Genomic DNA, 21,153 nt, shown 5'->3' on the forward strand with positions numbered 1-21,153 from the left:
CTTAATTAAAAAAAACAATTCAAATCAGTATCCTTTTATTTCTACCATTTTAACAATGACATGTAATTTAATGACATTTAATGGGGAGGCAATTAAACGTTTTTAATTTGAAAACATGAAACCAATATGAAGATTGTGATCTTAAAAATCTACTTTTCCTCTCCCGTTTCCTACTCCGGTCATTAGTTCAACATTGTCTCTCTACACTTATAGTATCTGCAATATATATAATAACAAATATTATATATTTTAAAACTTGACATTAAAATCCAATCACTTTTTCTTTTTTGTAGAATGCCCACTTGGTAGAAATCCAATCACTTGATATTTTTTCATCAGCAATTTCTTACCACATGCTATTGTCCGTCACAGCAGAAACAATGCCTTTCAACGTCTCCTGCATATTGATTGAAATATGTATGGTTATTTATTTGTTGATTCTTTTCCTTTTTGCGTGAGGAAGAGCAAAGTAGTAAAACATACCACCGAATGGTCTTTAAGACCAAGCGAGAGGACCAATGGCCTGGAGGAGCCAGACAAACTGCAAATCAAGAATTGGAGAGTCAACATGATTTCCGAAATCAAATTATTCCATTATACATGAACAATAAAAGGCTCATATATTAACAATTTGAAATATCTCTTTTAAGATATATGAAACCCAGATTAATTTTTGAGGAAAAGTGGAACAGTTCAGATGCGTAATAAAATCTAAAAAAGTTCGAGATTTTCTGGAACCAAAGAATACCTACCTCATTTGCTCAATCAGCTGACGTGCACATGCTACTAACATTGGCTGCATCAATACATTCCGTGAATAAGAAGCACAATATGACAGAAAAGATCAAGGATAACAAATACTTTCCGACATAGGTAAGCATACCTCATCCCGTTTGCCAAATATAACAGAAACGTTGAATGTTGGATTGATGGACACCCCTTCTTCCTTTCTGGCGTTGAAAAGTCATATATGCAACTGTGTGAGCAATCCTTTCTTATTGAAACATATCATTGATTTGAATGTACATGATGATACATAATTTTAAGCTGACAAATAAACAAGGATTTATCTAAAGTCCTAGTTCTTTTAACAACTTTAGTTTGTTAGTTGTCAAAAGGGGTGTCCAATGAGTTGGAGATCTTTGTGATTCAATAAACCATTACACGGTAGTTTCTTCTCTTTCTCTCTTCTTTATCTCTTAATTTTTTTCCTAAGATTTAAGAACTTTATCTTGGGTTTATAACAAGATAGGTCTGACGATATGATTCATGTTGAGGAGACCCAAGAAGGTATGAATTCAATCTATGAAGAGGAACAATACCATAACAAACAAGGCTATGACAAGCCCAATAGAAAGAAGAAAAAGCCCATTAGGATGGGAGATTATGTTACTTATGAAGATAAGCGTAAAGATAAAACGGGTAGCAAATAGGAAACACCGATCTATGCAAATTTGTCTTTTTGTTAGGCACCAGAAACTATATCTATAATAGATCTTCTTTTACAAAGGAGAGGAATCAAAGATTTTATCTCTTCTGATTCTCTTCCATCTCTATTCTGTTGTGTTTCTTCCTCTACTCCCTTTTATTTTCCAACTGCTGCAGGTGATTAATCAATCAAGCACATCATTTGGTGCTTTCATTGAGTGCATTTGCAACTTTACTGAAAACCACAGCTTAGTACTGAATGTCATTGTTATAGCCCAAGAGTTTTGAGAGGTAGTATTGTTGCTCGAGAGTTTGGATCACTTGTGTAATTAATTCTCATAAGCTTCAGCCTTCTGTGGAGATGGTGTGATCTGCAAGAGCTGCAGCTACCCTCTCTCTCTCTCTGTTGATAACCAACCTAAAGTGGTACCTACAGCAGTAGTGGCTTCCAAAGCTGAAGGTAACCCACCAAGAGAGTATGTTTTGGTTCAGTGGCAAGATCTCTTTCCTGAAGACTCACCTGAGAGCTTTTGGGTAGAGTTATCAACTTGACCTAAGGTTCATGAGTCAGTCCTAACCCATCCTTGAAAAACCCCTTTTAGGAGACCCTTTCAAGTGGGGGCTAAAAAAAAGCCTTAGCCCCAAAGCCCCTCCCAAGTAGGTTAGGATCATGTTAAGATGAGTTTGACTCTCTTAGAAATAATATCATTTATATATACATATAAAATTATATATTTTATTAGATAGTCTATGTTGTAATTTTATTATATTTAAATCAATATTTTTATATCATACTTATTAGTATGTTATTAAATAAAAAATATATAATATATAATTTAATATAGTTATTGACTATAATCTATTTATTAATTTTATCAATTTCTTAAAGAAGAAATAGCATTTAATAAAGCATTACATTTTGATAAAGTTCCAAACACAACAAAAGAAACATGAAGTCCAACTAAAATGTGAGAATATTGGATTAATTCTAATAAAATTCACACTAAAGTTTTTTTATAATTACTAAATGTATATTTATTATATATATATATATATATATATATATATATATGTGTGTGTGTGTGTGTGTGTGTGTGTGTGTGTGTGTGTGTATTGATTATTAAAGAGAAATAAATAATTGGTAGAATTTAAGTCATAAATTAAAAAAAAAGAAAAAATAAACAACATATAATAAAAAAAATCTATAAACTTATTATTCATAAATTCATCCTTTTAAATTTTCAAATTGAGATGTCTTATTTAGTTTTGATTCCTATCTAAATGAATTTTTCGCACAACAAAATTAAATGATTATCTACTTTAAAAATATGTTTAGCTTGTGAAGGAAAATTAAATATATTTAGCTAGTCAAGGATTTCACTGTCTTATGTTGTTGTGTAATTTTCTTATATAAGCAAGCAACCAATTTTATTGAAACCTCTTACAAAATTTACGTTAGTATGATTAAAATGTTTGTACATAGTTCTTTGACAAATTAAAAACACTCATATTTATGATAGACTAGGAGTTAATTGCATTTTTTTTATTCAAAATGAATATTTTTTCTAAAAAGAAGGCTAATAAGTTGATCTTGGCCCACCGGGCTTTTGCGGGTATTTTGGCCCCGTGAGCTTTTTCAGTGGGGGACTTTTTGGCCTTATGAGTTTTTTCGGCTTTAGCCCATGTGGGTTAAGGCCAAACCATGTGAGGGAAGCTAAATTGACAGATCTACTTTTGGGTGACTTGTTGCAAGATTATCCCCATTTACACCTCACAGACAATGTATTTGTCCACCTGAAAGGGGATGAAATTATTTATGATGAAGAGATCCAAGAAGGAATGGATTCAATCCATAAAGGAGAGGAACAATACCATAACAAACAAGGCTATGAGAAGCCCAATAGAAAGAATAAAAAGCCCATTTGGATGGGAGATTATGCTACTTATGAGGATAAACGTAAGGATAAAATGGATAGCAAATAGGGAGCAGTGATGTATGCAAATTTGTCTTTTTCCTTATTGTTGGTTAGCCGCAACAAACTACATCTAATAGATCTCATTTCGCATAGGAGGAGAGGAATGAAAGATTTTATCTCTCTCTTCTGATTCTCTTCCCTCTCTATTCTGATGTGTTTCTTCCCCTACTCCCTGTATCTTCCTACTGCTGCAGGAGATTAATCATAGTGAAGCAAATCATCTGACCTACCAGAACATGAACCTGAGGACAGAGGCTTTGGAAAATCTTATGGACAACCCAGCGAAAATGGGTTCCAATCACATTCTCTATGTTGGGAGACTTGGAAGTCTGAATGGCAGCAGAATGAATATTGGACGAGGAGAAGGTTGATGAACAACTGACTCCTAAGACACCAAACTTGTGGCTGAATAAAAGGATAAAGCTGAGAGAAAAATTAAATTGACCAATCTCAATGGCGGGCAACCTTATGATTTGGATTGCTAGTACAGAGAAATTTTTTGAGGTGTGACAGCAGAAGCCAAAAGAGTAGGGGTAGGTTGCATTTAGAGGCAAGGATCGGGAGTGCATTGATTTGGGGAAGGACATTTTAGCTGCATGTATGAAAGGCAACCAACTTAGCAATAATGAAGAAATGCCAATGATATATCTACAAAGATTTCAAAATATTTCTGGTGCGGATATTGGATGTCCAGAAGGAAAAACAGATATATTTCCTGGGAGGATGAATGTGCACAAATGCAATGCCAAGTATGAACACAATCTTAATAATACTACAAAGTCCATACATCTAGCCTAAGATATCAAAGAGAAGTTGTGTGCCACCAAATCTCAATACAATGTTTTGATCATTGTTGTCAAAACTGGACCAGACCAGCTGGTTCACCGAGTTGAGCTGGGAACCAGACCAGGCTCCAGTCCAAAGTTTCCTAAAAACTGAATTTCTTTTTAACCAAGATAAAACTGGTTGAACAGGCCAAAAACCAGAAAAAATAGGGAAAACCAGCAAGTTGAGAGATTCAAACAGTTGGCTCTAAAAACATGTTTTTTGTTGTATTTGTTTTTTCTTAAGAGACTTGCAGTTTCTAATGTATTTTATGTTATTTTTCAAAATTAAATATGATGTATTAGATTTGTTTACTCTCATATATAACTTACTTTTATAATATGTTATGTCTTACGAAACTTTTAAGTGAAGTTCAAATTAAAATTTTATAAATTTATTTACGTCATCCGTTATAATTAATACTACTTTATATATAGTACTATTATATTTAAAATATTATAACTAATATTTACTATACTGGACTCTATCCCAGTTGAACCTCGGTTGAAACTCTGAATTTAAACTCATGCCTTCACCAGTTCAGTGACTGGTCAGGTTTGGACAACCTTGGTTTTGATTTCAAATCTTTAACATAACTCAAGTGAAAGAGGAATTACAACTCAAACTGGGATCCATTAGGGAAGCTATAGTGGCTTACCAAGCCTGATTCAAGGAATGAATTCTCACGCCTTTTCAAGAATACTACTGTCCCAATCAATCAATCATTCAGAAAAAGACTGTGTGGAGGAAATACAGCAGCAGCACACTCAACTACGAAGTCTTATACTATTAGTGCTTAATTACGAATGAAGAAGAAGCAATGAGGGCAACCGTTTTCACTTTCAGGTCATCCATTTAGCTGAAGACACAGATGTCCAAAAAAAGTATCATGGTTACTATTTTGGCAGGTGATGAAAAATTGGAGGAAGACAAGTGATTGAAAAGACCAATTCTCAGGAAGGAGAAACTCTGTGCGAAGGTGCACCAATTGTATTTACATGTTAGATACTCAAATTATCTGTCTTTTCAGCAGGGGAAATTACACAACTGAGAACTATAAAGCATCATCAAATCATGATAGATAGCGGGGCAAGTCATACTTCATTGCTTGGGAGTTAGTAAAGTAATTGGGATAAAATGTATTCACGACAACTTCATTAAGAGTAGATTATGGGATGGACACAAAAAATTTCCCCCGAGGATGCTGTCAAAAATTCAAGTTATTGGTTTCTTTAAGTGATCCTGAAGGAGATTGACTTGTCTAGGTTGGGAGGAGTGGATCGAACTTTTAGGGGTGGCATAGTTAGAAGCCACAGGTTCAAAAAAGTAAATTAGAGATCTCTACATGTCTATTGCGCATCAGGGGATGGCTTTTCTAATCAAAGGTGACCTGAGTGACTGAGTCTAACAAAGGCAATGATATCTCATAAACCTCTATATAACAAGGTCTTGATGTGGAATTCTCTTTAGTATCAGTAGTAATATTTATTCTCAGTATTAGTTGCTTACGATTTTACTGGTCAAGAAATATAAATAAAATCAATGATATTTCACAGAAGTCACATGCAGACCTGGCATACACTATTGTCCCCATGGTTCCTATTTGGGTAGCAATAACCTGATAAGCAGCCAGAAAAGTAAGCACAATCACCATAAAAACATAGAAAACAACTCCATCAGCACTCACCAGAAAATGATCTTCGTATCTCGAAATAATAATCTCCGTTTCATTCCCCTGCAAGCAAGCAAGTAACTTCTCAACATAAGTCCAACATTTCAGCATTAGTATTAATTATCAACATTAAAAAATATATATTAAACAGCTAAATTTGAACCCCTAACATTGGCTTGGGGAATTTAGAACATGAAATGAATATTTGTGTTTAAAATTTCATTCCATCTTCTATAATTATAAAATCAAAGGAAAGGAGTTAAAAATTAGTTGCTGGCTACTAAGAGCTGCAGGAAACGGACACTCGCGCATGCATACATTGATTTCCCGAGAGAAATTGAGTTGAGACACTGGAAATTGAGAAGTGGAGCTTTCCATATTCATTGACATCGGCGCTGATAGGTCAAACTCACACTGATCAAAAGAGTCTCACAGTCGTTGCCGTTATCTCAAAGAACTACTTTAGAGAATCGGTTTCAAAGGAGAGGAAGATGAGATCGCCGCCTGTAATGCCGGAGCGGAGAGGCGAGGTTTTTGTTGTTCCTGTTGAGAGAGAAGAAATGGGAGAAAATGTGCAACTTCAGTCTTACTCTTTGCTACCAACTTTGGGCCTATTTTAAAAATTAAAATTAAAGGTCAAAATTTATAAACCCCACCAAATATATTTTAATTTATAGTTTGTGAGCCAGAGTAAAAATGTGTTTTTTTTTAATGGATACACTTGTGATTAATATTCATTCTAAAATTTAAATATTCATTTCTTCTTTTACGACGTTTTTAAAAATAAAACCGGAATTCTAGATTTATAAAATATACTATTAAAACCAATAAATATTTTAAAGTATTATTTAATACATAATCGATTATGGGATACTGCTAATTAATTATGAATTTTTTCATTATTTTATACTAATAATAGTAATAATAAATAAAATTATACTAATAATCTATAACTATATATAAAAAAATATACTTTCTAATTATTATTTTTTAAATTTAAATAATTATTTACAACAAAAAAAAATATTTTTCAGTTTTTTCATTTCAGTAACTATTTTTTTAATTCAAATAACTATTTTCATTATAAAAAATAAAAAAGAATTATTTACTCTTTTATCATTATAGTAACTATTTTTCCTAAATTAAAATAATTTTTCGTAATATTATTTACACATTAATACTTATAATATTTTTTATTTTAATAACTATAATTTATTTTAGGGTTAAATATGTTTTTAATCCTTAAACTATCAAACAAATTTGTTTTTAATCTCTCTTTCAAAGTAAGCTACATTTTGATCATTCTCCTTAAAGAAATCATAATTTTTCGTCCTCCAAAACCAACGGCGTTAAAAAAAAGCTGAGCTGGCTAACTCCACATCAATTTTTTTTCTGTCACTCTTGCCATGTCAGCATCTCCTTCAACCCTTCTCCCCCTCAGCCGCAAACCGCCGTCAATGTCGCACTGCCAACACAATGCCAACCCAGAGGGACTACATACAGAGGAGCGCTTCGGTGGCATCAGAGAGCATGTGGACGAATCCCGTGGCCAGAATCACCCTGGCGGCAAAGGCCTTGGCACCCACGAGGGTTGTTGTCGTGAAGGAGAAACGCGCTGGAATTTCTTTCCTGTAGTAGCATGTTGGAGGTTCTTATTTAAGGTCTGCTTACAGGTTTAATGGCGTCGCGGATGGAGGTGGTGAGGCATTGTGGAGATTGCGCGAGCTGAAAGCATGCGTTAGGGTTTATGTTCTAGGTTTTATTTGGGGTTTTTGGGCTGCTGCGTTTTTTGGGTTTTGTCTTCCAGGTCAAGAGGAGAAAGTCGCGAGGAGCTTCGTCGTTTGGATGTTCGACGGCGTTGCTTGCGGCGTTGCGATTCTGATGATTATGGTTGTGGAGGCTCGCGATGACGACGAATGGTTGCGCATGGTGGTGGTCCGATGCGAGCTTGGAGGATGATGAGGTTTTGGTGGCGGCCTCGTGATGATGAAGGGAGAGTGGTGGCGGAGAGATTGAACTCCTAATGTTACTGCTCGCGTTGGGTGGTGGCGCGATGAGGTTGCTCGCGTCTGGGTGCTGATGGTGGAGGTGCGTGATGGAGGATGGCGGCAACTAGGGTTTCTGTGATGGCGGCTTCACGACAACATGGTGGCCCGCCGGCGCGACATTGTGTTGGCAGTGCGGCATTAACTGCGGCTTGAGGCTAAGGGAAATTAGGGTTTTGTGGAGAAGGGTTGAAGGAGATGCTCAGGAGTGACAGAAAAAAAAAATTGATGTGTCACTCCACCGTTAGCCAACTCAGCTTCTTTTTAACGCTGTTGGTTTTGAAGGATCAAAATGTTTGGTTTTGAAGGATCAAAATGTAGCTTACTTTGAAAGGGACTAAAATCAAATTCGCTTGATAGTGTAAGGATTAAAAACATATTTAACCCTTTATTTTATTTATAACTATATATACATTTTGAATTTCCAATTTTACTCTTTCAATTACTATTTTAAAATTTAAATAATTTATAAATATTTATAAAATTGGTACACATATGATTATGCTTAATAATAATAATTTTCGTTAGAATTAATTTTATTATATGATTCGTTTATATTATAATAATTTTAAATGTGTTTTGATAAAATATAAATTATTATGATAAGTTATAATAAAACTAAAATAAAATCAAGTTGGTTTATAAAATTATCAAAATTATTAAAGTTTTGTCTTTAGTTATAAAATTATCTTCACATTAAGTAAAGAAAAAAAATAAGGAGATAAATTGAGGAAAGAGTTGAGAAATTGATATTAAAGATCGGATACTCAGTTTGTTCTTTCATTACATTCATACATGTGATGCCTTTAAGTCGTTTAAGGAATTTGTGGGGAAATAAAATGGTTACAAGATTAAAGCATTAAGGACATACAAAGGCCAAGAGCATCTTGCTTATGCATATTTCTTTAACTACCATGGGATTCAACATCAATTGTTAACCAGATACACTCCTCAACAAAATGGAGTGGCAAAAAAATGAATAGAACCATCATGGACATGGTGAGATGCATGCTTAAAGCTAAACAATTTCCCAGATAATTTTGAGTAAAAGTTGTTTCTACTAATGTGTATATTTTGAACATGTGTCCAACAAAGAGTGTTTTGTGATAAAACACCAAAAGAAGCTTGGAATGGAAGAAGGCCCTCAATTTGACACCTCAAAATTTGGATGTATAGCATATCTCCATGTACCATATCCACTCAAAAAGAAGCTTAATGACAAAGGAAAGAATTGCATATTCATTGGTTACAGTACTAACTCAAAGGCCTACAAAGTTCTACAATCGAATGACAAAGAAAATAGTCATTAAAAGAGACATGGCATTTAATGAAGAAGGAAAGTGGGATTGGTCTTCCAAAGCAAAAATTCTAGAAAGTTATGAAGAGCAGAACAAACATATAGATCTAACACTTGATTAGTCAAAAACATCAAGCATACTATAAAGGCAACAAAGACTACCAGCCATATTAGAGGACTATGTTGTGGGAAAGTGATTCATCTTATAAGAAATTATCAATTTTACTTTATTTGCAAATTGTGAGCCTATAACATTTGAAAAAGATTCAAATAATCAACATTGGAGGAAAGCAATGAATGAAGAAATTCATGCCATTATAAAAAATCAAATGTAGGAGCTGATAGACTTATCAGCAAACAAAAGGCCAATTAGAGTAAAGTAGATGTACATAATTAAGTATAAATGGAGAAATTGATCACTTCAAAGTAATGTTAGTAGCAAAAAGGTACAAACAAAAACCAGATATTGATTATTTTGAGGTATTTGCTCATGTGGCAAGATTAGATACAATTCGTATGATTATCTCTCAACTCAAAATAATTGGAAAATTCATCAAATGGATGTTAAGTCAGCTTTCTTAATGATACTTTGGAAAAATAAGTGTGTTGAACAACTTGCAAGATATGAGATTGAAGACAAAGAAAATAAAGTCTACATATTAAAGAAGGCATTGTATAGCTTAAAGTAGACGCCAAAGCATGGTATAAGAAGATTGATTCTTACTTTGTGCAAAATGGATTTCAAAGATATATATTTCAACATACTTTTTAATCCAAATATGTTGACCTTGATAATATTCTTAGTGTGTGTCTTTATGTCGATGATATGATTTTTACTGACAATAATCTAAAAATGATTACAAAATTCATAGAGGCCATGATTAAATGTTTTGAGATGATAGATTTAGGCCTCGTGTCATATTTTCTTGGCATTGAGGTCATTTAGCAGGATGGTGGAATTTCCATATCTCAAAAAAGTTATGTTATTGATGTTTTGAAGAAATTTAAGATGCAAAATTCAAAGTCAATCTCAACATCAGTTGAAGAGAAGTTGAAACTAAAAAATGATAGTGATGAAAGGAGAATTAATTCAACATACACAAGAGCTTGATTGGATGTCTTAAATATTATATTGCTACTAGACCAAACATTGTCTTTAGAGTAGGATTGTTTAGCAGATTCATGAAAAAGCCATGGGCATGTCATTTGCAAGGAGCAAAGAGAATTCTCATATATATCAAAGGTACTCTGACCGAAGGAATCTTTTATACTAACACTAATGATATGAAGCTTGTCGGATGTACAAATAGAGATTAGGTAGGAAATGTTGAAAAAAAAACACATCAGGATATGCATTTTATCTAGGAAAAGGAGCAATATTGTGGTCTTCAAAGAAACAACATGTTGTTGCTCTTCAGCAACCAAAGCAAAATACATGACAACAACTAGCTGTACAACTTAAACAATATGGTTAAAAAGAATTCTTGAAGTGACGCATCAGAAGCAAGATATTTCCACAATGATATTTTGTGGTAACAAGTCAGTAATTGCATTATGCAAAAATCCAATATTTCATAGATGATCAAAACACATAGATATTTAGTTTCACAAAATCTGAGAATCGATAACCAAGAAAGAAGTAGTGATTAAATATTGTCACATTGAAGAACAAGTTATTGATATTTTTACAATGACACTAAAAACTAAGTTATTTTACAAGTTAGAGAAAATGCTTGAACTAGTAAAAATTTTATTTAAGGAAGACAATGTTAGACATTAAATCAAGTACAATGAATAAACTTTAGTGTCTTCACTAGTTAGTTGTTGTAATAGAAAGTGGTTTTGGTTGTTATAATAGGAAGTAGTTTTGGTTGTTAAAATAGAAAATGGTTTAGGATTGTTGGAATAACAACCATTTCTAGTATTATAAAAGGATGCATGGAGTGTGTGGAGATATAACATGGTTGTGAAGTATAAAAATTAAAATAAAAGTGTATGTATGTGTGTAAGCAATAAAAAATAAAAGAGTAAAAGAAATTTTGAGTTTCGAAACAAAATGTGAGTTCTAAAATGTCTCACTAATATTAGTAAAGTATTGAATTCTTTAAATATGGTTAAGAAATTTAATATGATTGAATAAAAAAAGTTAATTGAAAGCGATAAAATCTACTTTAGAACTCTTTTATGTGGAAAGTAATTGGTCACCAACCGAGAGATATCATTTATGCATAAAAAAATTTGTAACAAAATGAAACAAAAATTTAAAATTTTATACTTTTGTTTTTTTATTTTTTTTACCTAAACTAAAATAAATGAATAAGAGGTCATCCACCATGCTAAGAACTTGTTTCATTCACAAACCTTAAACTCGCTCATATTTAGAGAGGTGATGGCTGATTCTCATAACCATTTGTGTTGCTGTATAATTGCCTTTGGAAGAAATCTAGTTTAGACGACCCTGTCAAATCATAAATGCTCATAAACTTTTTTAATAAGAATAATATTTTTTTACCAATAATTTATCCTAAACCAAAACACAAAAGTTATCTCAAAATTTTGTATTCGTTTTAAGTTTTAGTGTTTTAATGATAAAACGAATGAATGATTAATTGTGCCAATTTATCCACATCGACATCAAAGATACAACTTATATAAGAATATCAAATTATGTTGCTGTACTCGTTGTAATCAATTTCAGTACAATCATATTAATTTCATCTAAATTTCTCCCTCTACGTAGAGCTACACCTTTTTTTCTCTCAACTAGCGATTTTTTTCAATTTTTAACACTAGGTGAATCCAGAAGTCCAGAAGTCGGTCTCCATGAGCACAACACAATAAGAACAACCGTGGACTACATAACATATCACGAGGACTGAAGACAGCAGTCACCATTTCGTGGTCCTTATTCATCCAAGTAGTTTTAATTTAATCTAACTATAGAAGATCTGTGGGGCTTGACAAGATTTCAAGGTTTCAAGGTACCTAAAGGTCACAAGAAAATAAACAACTTTGGAACATCACATGATACTTATTTTTCCTTTAAGCACAGTTTCACAATCAACTTCAACGAATTACAGGATCTACAGACTAAATAACTTTCTTGCCACATCCACCTAACCTCCTCTTCACTTTCTGAAATAGATGATTACCCATGAAAATTACACCTTTTAAGTTCCAAAACTCAAAATCTACTCCCCTATTTAACCTAAACCAGAGTTTGTTCCTGATACAGGCCTCAACAATGGATGATTGGACGTGGGCTGCACATTACTAGGGGCATTGAACATGGCAGTTGAAGAAGGTGATTGTGATTGTTGTATCATAGATAGCGGCAATCTTTGGCCCAACCCAAACATCGAAGGTCGTGGGGCAAAGGACATATGCGGATGAAGTGATTGATTGCTGCCATACCCTGAGATGCTGGGCTGTGAGGGAGAAGCAGAGATCATTTGTTGCCTGTTGTTGCCATTGCTAGCCATTGAAGGACCAACACCCGATACAGCCATTGTGGGTGTGGCTCCTGCAGTTCCAAGACGTGCTGATATTACACGAGACCGTTCAGCAGCAAACCTTTGCTTTGTTCTCTCCAGTTGTTCGCATTCTTTCATTAACAATGTTTCGATTTCCGCAAACTGTTTCAGCTTCAACTCTAATCTTTTCAGCTGGCAATAATAACAGCAAGCCACAAACAAAAGTTAAAAAACATCAAAATAATAGCTCTGCACCTGAGTTTTAGTAATCTCCAATTGCTTAATTTACTTTATTCTAAAAAATTGTTCACTTGTTTTCACACATGGATGCACACCATTCAGACAGAAATGGACAAAATAGAAATTAACTATATCTAACATTTTAGTTTAATACTGGAATTAAAGTCAGAAAACAACAGTGATACCTGATGATTAACTATGTTAGCACACAACCTCTGAATTTCTCGCTCTTCATGATCGGCAAATAATTTTGCTTTCATTGCTGCCGCAGAGAGGCCTGCTTTAGCAGCATCTTTAACTTTCTCAGCAGATAGTGGGGTTGTCCTACCATCATTTAGTCCCCATGAACCATGTACCTTAGCCTTATCCTCTGAAATAAAAAAGAAGTATTCCCAAGAAGAGAATTACATAATGGCTTTTATTAGAGAGCTGGGGTAAGGTTGTATATAGGCAACATATAAAAACGGCAACCATAACTGACCATTATTATTATTATTTGATACCGCTGTTTCTCCGTGAGACCCACCATCTCGACATCGTATGCTTTCGGAATTTGTCCTACATGTGAAAAATATTAATTTTTAATACAAAATTCTTAAACTACCAAGTTCACAAAAAGAACCCAACAAGTTGAGCTTAATTTTCCCACTCCACCCACTATACTATTCTAAAATAGGAACAGGATACAGACACAAATTAGTATTGTCTTTTCTTTTCTATTTTGTCTTTTGTGGGAGTTTTAAATAAGGTTCAGTTCCACTTATAAGATTTTTTAAATAAAATAAAATAAAAGGCCAAAAGCAGAAGATAAAATGCACAAAAATGAGTAATAACCCCGAAGAAAACACTTCATCCAACAAACTGCACTTGCTATGACAGCCATACACACCTATTATCATGCCCAGGTGCTTCCACCTGTGAAGTGCTGCCAGAATTATCCACTGACAATACTGCTAATGCTGCATGAGCACAAGAAGCAGCTACTCTTGGTCCAACTGCAGAGGCTAAAAAGGCAACCTTTGGAATGCACCAACCAAAACAAAATATATAAGAACTGCAGAATATAAGAGGCATTTTAATTTGTTGTGAAACTTATAGAGTCTAGATACAATATCTTAGCCATCACATCACCCTTTAATGCATTTGTATGAGCGGTAACAGATAAATTGGTGGTTCCATCAAAGAGAAGCAAAGTAACTTGAAGGAACAAGATTTGTTTATAACTTCTTTTATAAACAAACAAGAATAAAATAGTTTATGACATGATACTAAATGCCATACTATAACCACATCATATGCTGACTAACATGTTTTCAATTGCCTTAGTTGAATAATAATTTAAGCATATCCTTAGCAGTCACCCACCAAAGCCATAACAGGATTTCCAGAATTTGCAAAAGGAAGCCGGCTGTCAGAATCTCTCACTTGATGGACAGGTCCTGTAACATCATAGATACCAAATCAAAACCATATAACAAGAAAGTTGAATTAAAAGTATAAGATAGACCTGCAGTATCTCCGTTTGAGTAACAATGCAGTCTTCCACTACCATCTCTATCCATTGCATTGGATGACAAATGTGTGCTCGGAACATTAATATTTTCCAATTTTCCATCTTCCATGGGTAGACGGAGAAAATGAAGAATGCATTGTGCTTTTGATTTGGTACCAACATGCTCAGCAATTTCGTTCCAATTCTCATTGTAAATCTCCATTGCTTCAAGAAGCAGTAAAGTTTCTTGATCAGTCCAATTTTCCCCGTCTAGTTCACCATAATCCCTTGTCGAATCCACCCTTAGAAAATCTAGACTTGAATGACCAATGATAAATCTCCCATCATGAAAGCAATCAGTGCAAAGTAATATATCAACCTGTAACAATAGATGCTAATTACATATGATGGAAGAGGTGTTCAAAGTTAATCTGCAGCTTACTTAGTAACAAGGATCAACTAATCAGTCCATAGTTTACAAATTTTAGTATATATGACAGGTTAACCACTGTGACAAACTACCTTGGCTGATGACTATATCTGAGAATACGAAATTTTGGTGGGGCATCTATTGGAGATGTCAAAGGAGCTTCTCTTTAGGTATTTCAAGGGGTGATTGAGAACTAAAGTAAAATGCAAAGTGCAGGCTGATAGAACACCAGTGGATAAAACTGACAAAAGATAATATTGAACAATGAAATCACTCAATACAACAATAAACTAGTCGTCCCAGGGACAAAAAAGAGCATTACACAAATACAGCAATTCTCTTGCTGTCCACAGAGTAAGTACTATCCTACAGAGAGTAATCTCAGTCCGCATACTGAAAATAACTACACAACTTAATATCAGCTGTATACTCCTAAGCATAATACATAACTACCAGCAGTTATTTTCTACACATAACTGTCATCCTGCAGTTTCTAATGCAAAACTAATTCTAGCATTTATTGTCAACACTTAACTGCCATATATCAGCTCCCATCACTATGGCCTGCTGGAAAATCAGTCATATCACTAAGGCTGAAAGATAGAAACTAGTTCTCCAAATTATCTTTATCTACTTCAATAACAACTACTTCTTCATCTTTTGCCAGGGCTTCATTAGTGACCAAAATTAACAATCTTAATTGTTTCTCTGTATATATAGGGAACTGAACTTTTCTGCACAACTCAGACACAAAATATTGCTTTTCCTTTCCATCAATTCTTGATATGTAAATGGTACAGGCCTTGGTTGAACTTGGCTGAATTTTGAGCTAATACTCTGTTCTTAAACCTGTGAATGCCGTAGATGAAGTTCCTTTGTTTTGTCCAGATTGAATGATTTTTGAGTTGAAACCTGGACCGAAATGACTTTGGCTTCCATTCCACCCTGCAGTCATCTTATAGTAATTATTGATCCTGCATTACCATCTGAGCCATACAACTGCTTTGATGGGCTTTAAACAATGCTGGAAGATCCCATTTTCACAGGCAAACACACACAAGTGCATTTCTTTATGCCTCAGTACTGCATATGCATACTACATGGCTAGAATTCTTGTTCAGGGTACAAAACTTTGCAAATGATGCATAATTTCAAGTAGCAAGCTACCAAGAAAATAACCCAAATATTTTTCTTTAGGTAAACAATTGACTTGTGATGATTACAATTCAAATGATTCTATAAACTCCTCCACCAATTTATGAATTGATGGAGAAATTACTATGTTTGAGGCTTTTACTCACCTTAGGTAGTTTTTGGCCAAACTTCTTTAGAACCTAAAAGCTACTTTAAAGTTGAATTTAAAATTTAAGAGCTTTAAAATAAGTTAAATCCATTTGATAATTTTTAAAGTCAATTAAAAAGAAGTTCCTTTCATATAAAAATTCCCATTGGAAACTATGAGAAAAAAGATGGAGAAGAGAGAAAAAAGTAGCAATGAAATGAGAGGTCTAAACACAAATCTAATACTCTCATTTTATTAGTAATGGGTAAAGCACTGGCGTGGTACCACCAGTACAAGCCTAGCATAAAACACAACAAAAATAAGGGCATGGTGAGAAAGTATTTTTTATTTTTATTTTCCATTTTTACTTTTAATTACCAAAATATCACCTTGTTTTTAAAGTCAATTAAAAAGAAGTTCCTTTCATATAAAAATTCCCATTGGAAACTATGAGAAAAAAGATGGAGAAGAGAGAAAAAAGTAGCAATGAAATGAGAGGTCTAAACACAAATCTAATACTCTCATTTTATTAGTAATGGGTAAAGCACTGGCGTGGTACCACCAGTACAAGCCTAGCATAAAACACAACAAAAATAAGGGCATGGTGAGAAAGTATTTTTTATTTTTATTTTCCATTTTTACTTTTAATTACCAAAATATCACCTTGTTTTCATTGTTGTCTAGGAAGATTGCTTTCTCTGTTTCATAAACAAACTACTGAAAACAAGAAATAAAGAGAAAAGAATACAAAGTAGTTAAAAGTGAAAAAGGAAAATGAAAGCAAAAAACACTTTTTCAAACCATGCAGCCCCTAATACTTCTAAAATAGTAGGAATATTAATATTTTAACATTCCCTCAAGTTGATGTTTGGTTAGTAAGCATATACTTGTTACACATAAACACACCTAACAAATATAATAACTTTAAATTAAAATATAGAGGTGCATAAGGCATTTCGAAAATACAGAGGCCATGTAATATAATTAATACAAGCTCAACCAGATAACCTAATATACTATTATCATAACAAGTTTCTTAAGAGAATAAAAACCCTAGTATTCTAACAAGTCTGTGTGGTGCATTGATCATATCACAATTAATAGTTTACATCAGAATTTTTCTCTGTAAACTTTTTAATAAACTTTCACATAATTACCATGACAACAATCTAAGCAATTTACAATTTGTCAACTAACTACTGTAGGGTTCCCTTTCATAATACTAAACCAGCATGATAATCAAACATTCAGATTCTAGAGGAAGAAACAAATCATCGAAAATTGCATGTTACATGACATCCCTGCAATACAGCAGCAGATGCATTCATATATGCCAAACCAAACCTCACTTGTTAGTTTTATCTCTTGCTTTGTTTGTGTAATGAGGTCGAGTAAAGGGAGAAAATATTCAGAATATCGGGTGAAATATAACAAGTATTGACTGTCATGCACACATAACCCATCTAAAGGGAATGGAGGTTTTAGCTATTTCTTGATTCGATCAACTAGACTTGATGCTATAAATAATCATTCAACTAAAGGGGCATAATCATTTCCTGCACCTATATGCATTGCATGCGTAAAGCTATAATAGCCCTGTGTACTCATGGTGTTATTAACAACAGAAGCCCTTTCTATATTTAAACTTTCATTCAGGCCATCATTACCCATAATATAATATTAAATTTGAAAAAAGAATCTAGAGTACCTCTTTCTGAGACTGGTAGTATACAACAGGAAGAGGACGAGAACAATAATTGCAATGATTCTCCGAAAGATGTTCTCTTATTCTGTCCTCCAGATCAAAGACATCCACATTACGTGCAGTCAATGACGGATAAATTTCTTCAGCTTTCAGCTTACAACTCGGATTGTCAAATTTGATCAAACTATCAATAGATTTCAAAGCCTCAGCCGGCACACGGACCTCTCCACTAGGCTCCTCCCTCAGGCAAGACATAACATTGGGAGACTCAAGTCTCGATGTCTGAACACAGTAATTAATAATTCCCCAATGATCAAGGAACCTCACAATCCGAGTCAAATCTTCAAAATCAAGTCCTGTCAACAAACCCTGGCAATCAGAAACCGTAATCCTCTTCCCAGGCTCCTCCAAATGCATAGCAACAATACAGTTCCTACACTCCATGTACTTCTGGGGAGTATGATCAGGTGACTTCCCTGAAAAGAAATGTGGCACTGCTTGCCTCTCTAACCTATGCACCGTGGCAGGCGAAAACCAATCTGCTCACACAAACCCAAACCAAACCAACATCAATCCAAACCGTCCAAAACTCAGAAAACAAAACAGAAGTCAAACAAACAAGACCAAAATTCAGTTCACCTGAATGCATAGGAACTACTAGAACCTTAGTTCCAAAGCGCTTAACAACCCCACGACCTTCCAATATGGCAGGGGGACTTATGACAAAAGAGGAATCACCCTCAAAAGCCAAGTTATCAGATGGCACAGCCGACAGGGCTTGAAGCTGACCGTGAGACACGTTTTCAATAACAAGAGGAGCAAGAGAACTCTGAGCCTTGCTGTCTCCAGACTCAAGGGCTCGCTCCAGAGCCACGATTGCAGTGACGGAGGAGTGAGGGCGGTTCACGGAGCGCTTTATCACCACCGGAAACTGAGAAATGGTAACGCCATGATCTGAGAGAACCTCCGTCTCCACATGTGGTTGCGAATTAGGGTGGTTTTGGTGTTGATGCGTTTGTTCTTCGGAATCGTACTCGCGTTCTGCATGGTCATCCTCTGCATTGGGGTTTTCTTCCTCGTCTTCCTCCTCCTCTTCGTGCTTGGGGTGGCGCCGAGCGACTTGAGAATCTCTCTTGCGCTTCCTCCATCTGGTTCGGTTTTCTGCAAAAAGGAAAATTGAAATAAAAACAAAATTGAGAACAGTGATTAGGGAATTGAGAAGAAAAGAGAAATTGGGGGAATTGGAAGGACAGGATTGGCATTGGGAGAGTGAGGGTTTAGAGGAGTGAATGAATACCTGAAGGAGAAGCTGGCATGGCAAGAGCAGAAGAGAGGGGTTTAAGGGAGAGAGAAAGAGAGAGAAAATTGTGGGAAAGATTTGAGTGTGGGGTCGTTGATTGGCGCAAAGGATTGGGATTGTCGTTGGAAGAAATATCTTTGATTTGGAGGATCGATCTCTCTTTCTCTTTCTCTATGCTGGATGATGTGTGATATGCGTTTGGGGCAAAACACAGTGTTGATGTGAGTTTTTGTGGCTGTTACCGGAACTACAAATGTAGATGCTTTGCTTTCCTGGCGCGTGTTTCAGACGCTGCTTTTTTATTAGGCTGTGGTTGGCACGAATGGTTGACAACCTCACATATGGCTTTTTATCCTTACTTTTTTTTATCCTTTAATTATTCTGTTAAATATTAACAAGTATTTTAAAGATGTTAATTAATTAACTATTATGTTAACATCTACTTTAATTTTTGAGAAAACCATCTATATTATATGAATTCATGATAGATCAATGTTCTTAAATGTATTCAGATTCTTTGTGTTGAATAAGTGGAATATCTGTAAACTTTATTAATATTTAATATTTATAATGAAAATTTATTGATGACATTTAATTGAATTTTTCTTTCAGACACTTAAATTTTACTTCAACTAACATTACGTTTGAAATATAATTTATATTTATGATAAATTATTTAATTTTTATGATACAGTACCATTTTTAACAGTTAGTTTTTTAATTGATTGATTTTCCCAAATACTTCCAGATTTTCATCAAATAAAAGATAAGAGTGAATCAGAAAAAAAATAGTTGTTAATTTCAGGAAGATAAAAGGAACATAAGTTTTTACCATTTTCACAGTCCTTACCATTGGTTTAGACATCATTGGACAGTTGCACCAAATCTGAAGGATGTATTATTTCAACAGTTGTTTTATATAATTTTTATGTATAAATAAACTATGCAGTTTTAGCAAATAGTATTAGTACATAATCATAATTTTATAATTTCAAAACTTAATTAATTTTTAATTAAAATTTGTAGTACTTCTGTTTATTATTATTTTAAAAAAATGTATATGTTTTTATGAATAAATTATGTAATCACTTTGATGACTATTAATTAAATTAAATTTTAAGTTTTTCATAAATTAATTAATATTAAAATAATTAGTAAAAATACATGTACAAATATGTGTGTTTATCTTTTTTATTATAATAAAAACATTATTATTAGAATAATAATTCAAATAAAATTAATATTAAATAAATTTTTATAAAAAATTAAGTTTTTTTATAAATAATTTTGTTATTGTATAAATAACTTTTTATGAATAATTATTTAAATTTAAAAAATAATTATTAAAAAGGTAAAACAATTAAAATGAATATTTAATATTCTATATCTTGAAATAGTTATCTTGAAAACAAATTAAACAAACAAGTTAAAATTTAATAACATGTAACATATAAATAATGTAATATTCCATTTTTTAACAACTTACAATTCATAAAATAAAATATTATAAGATTAATAAAACAAAAACAGATTGTCTTAACATATAAATATATGCTAAAAAAGATAAATAAAAGTAATACAACTAAGAAAAACCATCGTAAAAAAGAATGTTTCGCATCATTATTGTCCTTCACCAAATATGCTTCAACAATTACCACTCATATGTTCATACCAATAGGATAATCATCGCAAAATAAACATATAAGCATACAAGAACACAACAACAAAAATAACTAGATAAGCTAACGTATAAAAAGAGTTTTCATCACACACAAGGTAAACTAGCTGAAAATATAAAAAAAAATGTCAAAACACCTAATAATATGTTAATTTTCATCACACAACTTTCACACATTCATACATGAAATTAGACTCTTCTAGACTCAATTTATCTGAGTACATTTTATTGAGTCATACTAGTAAAGTCATACACTTGTGGAAACAAAAGAAATATTCTTTTACGAAGTTGACACACACAAGGTTAGCAA

General features: G+C 33.5%; 2 protein-coding genes across 4 annotated transcripts; both read right to left on the bottom strand.

Moving 5' to 3' along the window:
• Nucleotides 1-5: 5 nt before the first annotated feature.
• LOC148203980 (uncharacterized) lies at nucleotides 6-6,515 on the bottom strand. 2 transcript variants are annotated; one of them, XM_088106786.1, is made up of 8 exons: nucleotides 6,220-6,515; nucleotides 5,917-5,964; nucleotides 5,801-5,847; nucleotides 884-950; nucleotides 753-796; nucleotides 484-541; nucleotides 351-397; nucleotides 6-216 (listed from the first exon to the last, which is right to left on the bottom strand). In XM_088106786.1, coding segments are annotated over exons 1-8 (384 nt in total). In that variant the 5' UTR covers nucleotides 6,292-6,515; the 3' UTR covers nucleotides 6-215. The 2 variants fall into 2 exon arrangements, with proteins under 2 accessions (XP_087962912.1, XP_087962911.1); XM_088106785.1 differs by having other exon boundaries at nucleotides 6-397; nucleotides 6,220-6,512.
• A 5,731-nt stretch (nucleotides 6,516-12,246) lies between these two features.
• LOC148203981 (SWI/SNF complex subunit SWI3C-like) lies at nucleotides 12,247-19,351 on the bottom strand. Of its 2 annotated transcripts, XM_088106788.1 has the most exons (10): nucleotides 19,163-19,351; nucleotides 18,505-19,026; nucleotides 17,869-18,404; nucleotides 15,728-15,823; nucleotides 14,464-14,827; nucleotides 14,322-14,395; nucleotides 13,846-13,973; nucleotides 13,438-13,514; nucleotides 13,142-13,326; nucleotides 12,247-12,908 (listed from the first exon to the last, which is right to left on the bottom strand). In XM_088106788.1, the coding sequence occupies exons 1-10, from the start codon at nucleotides 19,179-19,181 to the stop codon at nucleotides 12,447-12,449; spliced, it is 2,463 nt and encodes an 820-aa protein (XP_087962914.1). In that variant the 5' UTR covers nucleotides 19,182-19,351; the 3' UTR covers nucleotides 12,247-12,446. The 2 variants fall into 2 exon arrangements, with proteins under 2 accessions (XP_087962914.1, XP_087962913.1); XM_088106787.1 differs by lacking the exon at nucleotides 15,728-15,823 and having other exon boundaries at nucleotides 19,163-19,349.
• Nucleotides 19,352-21,153: the final 1,802 nt, after the last annotated feature.

The sequence above is a fragment of the Vigna umbellata genome, chromosome 2 (assembly GCF_029865625.1).
Source record: "Vigna umbellata cultivar VRB3 chromosome 2, Vumbellata_1.0, whole genome shotgun sequence".
Classification (NCBI taxonomy): Eukaryota; Viridiplantae; Streptophyta; class Magnoliopsida; order Fabales; family Fabaceae; genus Vigna; species Vigna umbellata.

What these genes read in the sequence shown, in the direction of transcription:
- LOC148203980 (XM_088106785.1), bottom strand. Translation starts at nt 6,291, where the DNA reads ATGTCAATGAATATGGAAAGCTCCACTTCTCAATTTCCAGTGTCTCAA. An exon ending in ATTTCTCTCGGGAAATCAAT is followed by an intron (nt 5,965 to 6,219) that starts GTATGCATGCGC and finishes GCTTGCTTGCAG; the next exon opens with GGGAATGAAACGGAGATTAT. An exon ending in GATACGAAGATCATTTTCTG is followed by an intron (nt 5,848 to 5,916) that starts GTGAGTGCTGAT and finishes GCTGCTTATCAG; the next exon opens with GTTATTGCTACCCAAATAGG.
- LOC148203981 (XM_088106788.1), bottom strand. An exon ending in GAAATCCTGTTATGGCTTTG is followed by an intron (nt 13,974 to 14,321) that starts GTGGGTGACTGC and finishes TGCATTCCAAAG; the next exon opens with GTTGCCTTTTTAGCCTCTGC. An exon ending in ATCAAATAATAATAATAATG is followed by an intron (nt 13,327 to 13,437) that starts GTCAGTTATGGT and finishes TTTTTATTTCAG; the next exon opens with AGGATAAGGCTAAGGTACAT.